A 7,860-nucleotide genomic window follows, 5' to 3' on the forward strand; every position below is an offset into this window, starting at 1 on the left:
ATAAGTATGAAGCACATAGTAATAAATAAATAGCTATATTTCATAAAATTGAAGATAGTGTGTAGCCACTAAAGAATTGCATACAACCTCCTTTTCTGTGATACCAAATGGTAACATAATTTTGTGGGAAAAGCTTCCTAGTATTAAGACTTTATTTCTTCTAGTTGTATCTTACAAGATTACCGCAAGAATATCATTTCCAAGTAACTAACAAGAACATACAAAGCTTCTTTTAAACATATGGCAGTAACACAGTATCTAAGAACTACTACATTTATGAACTTTGCATTTACCATAGAACAAATTGAACACAAAAATAACATGTGCCATCCAACATACTGAAATTTTCTAGTTGTGACTATGAGTCTCATCACAATTCTGAGCGCAATATGAAGAAAATGACTTTTTCTCATCTTCTATAGAAGGTTTAAAACCATTCTAAGATCCCAGTCATTTTTAACATGCATATATTTCGCATACACAGTGTATTAAGATTTGTTGTGTCAATGTCATGTATTGTTATGATATATCAAAGAAAGATTTGATAAGCCCAATATAACTCTCTTTGGAAAATCTATCCTTCAGATTTGAGAGCTATATATCCTTGCCAAAGTACGATTCAAGAGACTGAAACTTCCTTACTAACTGAAACTCATCGAAATCTGTTCCCTTCTAGTGGTGGGGGAAGGAGATACCTTCCATTACTTTTGTAAAGAGTCAAATGTTATTCCATCAAGGGTTTGAAACTGCTACAAAACTTCATCAATACATTACAAAAATAGCAAACCAATATTCAAATCCCCATCTTTGTCAATATAACATATTTTTCTCATTTGTCTATATTTTAATGGTTGAACTGCTGTTGGACCCAAAGGAAAACTTTATTCAATCCATTTCATAAACACAAGGAAATGTGACTTTAAGAAATTTGTACTCATGAATCAAAGTGATGCATCATATTTGTCTTAATTATAACACAAACATTACCTTTTCAATCATACTGAGGTAGCTGCCACGAATGTTGCTATCCAAACCACTAGATTCATCACTTGTAAATGCCCAGACATTCATCTCATATATAACAAGATCTTTCTGTATTAGCAGCCACAAAAATGATGAAAATGGAAGAGCATACATTAGACTTCATTCAGCCAGAAACATATCCTCAGTGAAATGAAGACTAGACATAAGATGTAATAGCATACAAAGCAAAGGCAGGATCTATCCATAGACATAACACAAATTAGCTTGTAAGAAGCCTTGATCTAGGAAAAATATTGTAATAAATATAACTTATAACAGCCAATTGTGCAGGAAAAATACCTCAGAAATATTTGGAAGCTTGTAATTTTCTCCCCAATCAAAAGGCAAGCTATCAAAATCATATGTGCCAAGAAACTTAGACAACTTCATGCTAATATCCCCGAAATATCTTCAACTAGTTTCGCATAAGGATCAACAAGCACAATGCTGCTATCAAATCGATGCCCCTTACCCCGATCTCAAGGTCCATCTATGTGATATCCATATAGAACATTGCTTTGTGGAAGATCCTACACATTGAAAATTAAAGAAAAAAAATACTTAAAAGCTACTACTAAGACCGTGTTTAGATAAGCTATTATAGGGGGGAGGGAGAGCTTCTTTTAGTTGATTTCTGATAGAACAGGGTTTTGACAGAGAAGAAAATAAACAAAGTAGATGAAGTGATAGAAATGTGTATTATCTTTAGTTTTGGTGGAGCCATGCCCAATCATGGGGAGCCACGTGGTCCTTCCTCTTCACCTCAATCGCCTCCTACCTCTTCCTCTCAATCCTCCTCCACCTTTCTCTTTCTCTCCTCTTTTGCCACCGTCAAATCCCTCTTGGGCCACTCCCTGCCGTCCACAACCTCTCCATGTCTCTCATCTCTGCCACGATCTTCGCCGGCATCCTCCTCTCCGTCGCCGTTGAGATCCGCAGAACGTAGTGGTTCTGGCGGCACTCCCAAACACCCTTACAGTGGCTCCTCTGCGGGGGGACAGCTGAGGCTGCGGGAGCTTCGGGAGGAAGAGGAGGAGGAGGAGGGGGAAGAGGATTTGGAGTGCGAGGGAGAACAGGACCAAGAAAAGGAGCACGAGCGGCAGGAGGAACGGGAGTCGGAGGGGGAAGAGGAACCAGAGGAGGAACTTGAAATGGAACCGGAGGGGGAGCCACGACCTTGCCCAGGTTTCGCCATAGTTGTAGCAGAGAGAAAGGAACGAATGAAACCCTCTGATAAACCTAAGGAGTGAAAATGAAAAGTCGTAGTTCTCAATGTTAGAAAATGAAAAAATAAAGAAATTAAAATATGTTTAAAGACGGTGCTAACTAAAACCGCAGTAATCATGTCACAAACAAAGATGGTTTTGATGAAAACCGCTTTCAAAACATTCAAATCAAAGACGGTTTTATAAAACTATCGTTAACTTCTTCAAAAAGTTGGTTTAAATCACGAAAATGTCACCGCATGTTTTACTACATCGGTTTTCCAATAACCAATGTAGATTTGACAATGTTGAATGACCAATTTGTAGTAGTGTACGATTATGATTGCGTTGCAGGTGAGTCAAAATACCTTAATATTATGATCACAATTGCGAGTTCGGAATGCTATTTAAAACCACGACATGAACCAAAGACCAATAATCGATGCCATGCTTTTTTTTTTTTGTTATTCAAGCTTTGAAACAAGTGAAATGATCAAGTTATATGCAAAGGAAATGCATAAATATTTTTCATGAAGGTAGAAATATAATTCATTTGAACCCAATAAAGGGATATACAAATAATCAAATTTCATTGATTATCAACAGTGTCATGTCAATCTAATTATATCAACTATATTGTATGATTGCCATTCTGATTCAATTGAAAACATAATCCCTTGCATTTTTTGCTTTGGCCACTGCTCTCGATGAAACCAAAAGTCAACTAAAACACCTCTTGGTCTAGGGAAAGTACCTTACTACGGCATCCTTCTTGCTGACCCAAAATACCAATGATCTTTATTTACATGGGGACTTTTAAAGGATTGTTAAATTAACACGACATCTAGGGCCTTTCATAGACTTATTAATTTGAATAATATCGTATATCATCATCACAACGTGAAACAAGTTTGAATGAAACATCTATTTTTTTTATCTGCATGAATTGAACACGATATCAAAATATTTACAACACTTACACATCCTATTCAATCAACTGAGCTAAATCACTTGTATGACACATCTATTTCAAGTCAACAAGATACACCTGTTTCTTCTATTTCTCCTCCATTTTGGTTCAATTTTCCATAGGAAGGAAACTTATCAACTTGAGAACAATAATGTGTGTATGAATCATGTGCAAGGTTCTGCAAAACAAGAAAGAAAAATGTCCAAGTTTACAACCTAATGCTTTAAGGATTTGGATGATGAGGTATAAGGAAAAGAAGATGATCTGCATACCTGTTCCTGAGAGTGAAAATACATAAACGGTGTGTAATATAAAAAATTCGTCACCCTAGAGGTACATATATCTGCATACCTGCAATTGAAATAAATTTCAACAATTCATTTTCAAGAAAGTGCAAAGTCTGGTATAATAGACGGAATAACATACATCTTGCCATACCCTAATTTCGTCCGGGGACCATATGTTTGTTGGGATGCGACCTTCGCATGACCGCTTCGAGGAACTTGACACCCATCGTTAGGCAATCCGTAAAGTTCTGCAACATTCCAAAAGTCAAAGAAGGGATTGTTGCCCAATTTGTAAGGTTTTGTGACATTACAGAAAAAAAACATGTATCGTTATGTAATCCGTAAAGTTCTGTAACGTTACGGAAAAAGAATCAGCAAAAAAGCAAAATGGGGATGTATTTAGTAAAATGGGGGGGGGGGATGCAAATAGAAATTTTCAAATCTGGGTCCTTCTAGAGGATTCTGGGCATTTCCTTGCTTAAGGTGGAAGCAATCCAGCTCGCCTGGGCGAGCTGGGCAGCAACCACCTCCCCCGTTTTGTTAAAAAATGGCTTTCGGGACTCCCGTAATGCTTCCGTAAAATTCCTATAACCCTAAATAAGCATATTCCACTTAATATGGGTGAGAAGGAAGAGAAAAAAGAAGAAAGTTAAGTCCTATAGGCTTCCATAACTTTTCCGTAAATTACGAAAGAAGGGGGTGGACTTATCTAAATAGGGGTGGCAAATAGCAATTTTAGAAATTTTGAATTTGGGCCTTCCAGAGTATTTTCGAAGCAGGATTGCTTCTAGAGGAAGCAACCCAGCTCGCCTGGGCGAGCTAAGCTCTCCTGGGCGAGCTGGGCGGCAACCTCCTCCCTCTTTTTTGTTTAAATAGGCAAAATGAGGCTGTTATAAGGATCCCTCATCCCCTTGGCTATGCATTTCAGCTGTTTTGAGTGAAAAAAATTGTTTCCGTGTAGAAAATCCAAGCCGAGGTGCTTCCGTAACGCTTCCGAGACGTTTCCGTGAACAAATCCGTGAAGGTTTTCCATCGTTCTTCACCGTTCTTCATCCGTTCTTCGTTCTTCAACGGGTAAGTTTTCGAATCTGAGACTTTCAATTCATTTCTTGTTTTTTAAGCTTTCATCTTCATTTCGTTCATTTTTTATTTTCTTTTCTTCCGTCTTTAACGCGCTTTTACCGTTTATTTAAGCCGTTTTCTCACCTAATAAATGATAAAATGAATTTCAATCGATCATTTGTGTTGTAATATCGTTTAATCACTTTTAAAACAAAATCTAACCGATCGTTCACGTTGTAACCTCGGTTAAACCAAAAAAAGCAAAATAATAATAAAATAATCAAAATATCTTTGGATAAAATAATCAAAAAAATCAATCGGACGTTTTTCTTTGGAAGTTTTCTTGGATCAATTGACTAATAACCAAAGTGAAACTAAGGCTAAAATCAACTCATACATCAAGCTTTGTTGCTTAATCCAAAGGAAGCATTGTTGCGCAATTCGTAAAGTTCCGCAACATTCCAAAAGTCAAAGAAGGGATTGTTGCTTAATCCATAAGGTTTCGCGACATTATGGAAAGAAAACATGTATCGTTACGTAATCCATAAAGTTCCGTAACGTTACGGAAAAAGAATCAGCAAAAAAAGCAAAAAGGGGGTGTATTAAGTAAAATATGGGGTGCAAATAGTAATTTTCAAATCTGGGCCCTTCTAGAGGATTCTGCGCATTTCCTTGCTTAAGGTGGAAGCAACCCAGCTCGCCTGGGCGAGCTGAGCGGCAACCACCTCCCCCGTTTTCTTAAAAAATGGCTTCCGAGGCTTTCGGGACTCCCGTAATGCTTTCGTAAAATTCTCATAACCCTAAATAAACATATTTCACTTAATATGGGTGAGAAGGAAGTGAAAAAAGAAGAAAGTTAAGTCCTATAGGCTTCCGTAGCTTTTCCATAAATTACCAAAGAAGGGGGGTGAACTTATCAAAATGGGGGTTGCAAATAGCAATTTTTGAAATTTTGAATTTGGGTTTTCCAGAGTATTTTGGAAGCAGGATTGCCTCTGGAGGAAGCAACCCAGCTCGCCTGGGCGAGCTAGGCGGCAACCACCTCTCCCGTTTTGTTAAAAATGGCTTCCGAGGCTTTCGGGACTCCTGTAATGCTTTCGTAAAATTCCCATAACCCTAAATAAACATATTTCACTTAATATGGATGAGAAGGAAGAGAAAAAAGAAGAAAGTTAAGTCCTATAGGCTTCCGTAACTTTTCCGTAAATTATGAAAGAGGGGGGGTGAACTTATCAAAAGGGGTTTGCAAATAGTAATTTTTGAAATTTTGAATTTGGACCTTCCAGAGTATTTTCGAAGCAGGATTGCTTCTGGTGGAAGCAACCCAGCTGGCCTAGGCGAGCTGAGCTCTCCTGGGCGAGCTGGCCGGCAACCTCCTCCCTCTTTTTCCTATAAATAGGCAAAATGAGGTTGTTCTAAGGATCCCTCATCCCCCTGGCTATGCATTTCAGCTGTTTTCGGTGAAAAAATTGTTTCCGTGTAGAAAATCCAAGCCGAGGTGCTTCCGTAACGCTTCCAAGACGTTTCCGTGAGCAAATCCGTGAAGGTTTTTTGTCGTTCTTCACCATTCTTCATCCGTTCTTGGTTCATTCTTCGTTCTTCAACGGTTAAGTTTTCGAATCCGAGACTTTCAATTCATTTCTTTTTTTTTAAGCTTTCATCTTCATTTCGATCATTTTTGGTTTTCTTTTCTTCCGTCTTTAACACGTTTTTACCGTTTATTTAAGTCGTTTTCTCACCTAATAAATGATAAAATGAATTTCAACCGATCATTTGTGTTGTAATATCATTTAATCACTTTTAAAGCAAAATCTAACCGGTCGTTCACGTTGTAATCTCGGTTAAACCAAAAAAAGCAAAATAATAATAAAATAATCAAAATATCTTTGGATAAAATAATCAAAAAAATCAATCGGACATTTTTCTTTGGAAGTTTTCTTGGATCAATTGACTAATAACCAAAGTGAAACTAAGGCTAAAATCAACTCATAAATCAAGCTTTGTCCACAAATCACTTAAAAACCGTTTTAAGATCCAACGCCTTAAACGATCCTCTTTGCTTTTATCGGTTAACGTGGACCGTTCAAAAGCATGAAATCAACATGTAACCTTACCGCGTTTGCAAGAACTACGTAGGTCTGATTTCCTCATCGCAATTGAGGATACGTAGGAGCAAAAGCTCCGCTTTTGTTGACCACCCCAAAAGATCGTTAATGGTCCAATGCCTTAACGTTTCTCTCCTTTCAAAAAACAAAGAGATCGTTAATGGTCCAACACCTTAATGTTTCTCTCCTTTCAAAAGAATCAAAAGATTGTTTAAATGGTCTAACACCTTAAATGACTTTTGTTTGGTCAAAATATATCTTGCAAAAAAAGATAAAAACAACTTAACCAACGTTCAGTTCTCAAAGAACTATGTAGGTCTGATTTCCTTATCACAATTAAGGAATACATAGGAGCAAGGGAAACACCTTTGTCGATCACAAAAAGATAAAAAATACAAAAAGACATAAAAAGACACTTAAAGTTCGTAGACCACACCTTTTCCGGTTTTTCCGACGTTTTCCTCGAATAAACGTTGGTGGCAACTCCGCGCATTTTCCTTTCTTGGAAGATGCACCCGTGAGTCTCGCGTCGCCCTCCCGCCGAAGGGTAGGTTGCGACAGTTGGCGACTCCACTGGGGACCCTTGTTAGAGAGTTAGGCCAATCAATCAATGTGCTTTCCTTACCATGACTTCTCCTTTGTTCCTTTTTCTTTATTTCTTTCCTTATGATCTTGTATATATAAAATCTTTGTTGCTTTTAGTGTGTTTTTAAAATGTATGCATGAGGTAAATATTTATTCATTTGATTCACACAAACACCAACACTATTTGCACACACGGTGAGTTGAAAAGGGGCCCTATACCTGGGTCCGTGGGAACATAAGGAGTGGAGGTGAATTTGTGGTCGTGCTAGGTCTCCGACTTGCTTGATTACAATGAACCCTCATCTAGAGTTTTTTTCTTTGATAACATATTGTTGCTAGTAGTCCCTACTGCCGCAATATGTTCTTTGAAGGGGATGATACCTCTAGAGACCATCAAGAGAGATATGACCACCTTGGGAATTATCATTAAAAGACCTTTTGGTTCCTCCCGTGTAGGTCCCTAAAATAGGGGCACAGAGCAAACACGCTGCGTATCGTTTTAAACACTGCCTTGCATGTAGTCCTAAATGTCATGTAGGCCTTTGCTTGTAATTATTTGTGGATATTGTCGTACTATGTGCATCCCCGTGTTATGCTTTTGCGCGTCTACATCATGTCGTCAC

At 37.9% G+C, this 7,860-nt stretch overlaps 1 protein-coding gene across 1 annotated transcript; it reads left to right on the top strand.

Annotated features, from left to right (window-relative positions):
- The first annotated feature begins 1,745 nt into the window (after positions 1-1,745).
- Positions 1,746-2,273, top strand: LOC102668813 (cilia- and flagella-associated protein 251-like). Its single transcript, XM_006587985.1, has one exon. The coding sequence runs from the start codon at positions 1,746-1,748 to the stop codon at positions 2,271-2,273; it is 528 nt and encodes a 175-aa protein (XP_006588048.1).
- The last annotated feature ends 5,587 nt before the right edge of the window (positions 2,274-7,860 follow it).

The sequence above is a fragment of the Glycine max genome, chromosome 9 (genome assembly GCF_000004515.6).
Source record: "Glycine max cultivar Williams 82 chromosome 9, Glycine_max_v4.0, whole genome shotgun sequence".
Classification (NCBI taxonomy): domain Eukaryota; kingdom Viridiplantae; phylum Streptophyta; class Magnoliopsida; order Fabales; family Fabaceae; genus Glycine; species Glycine max.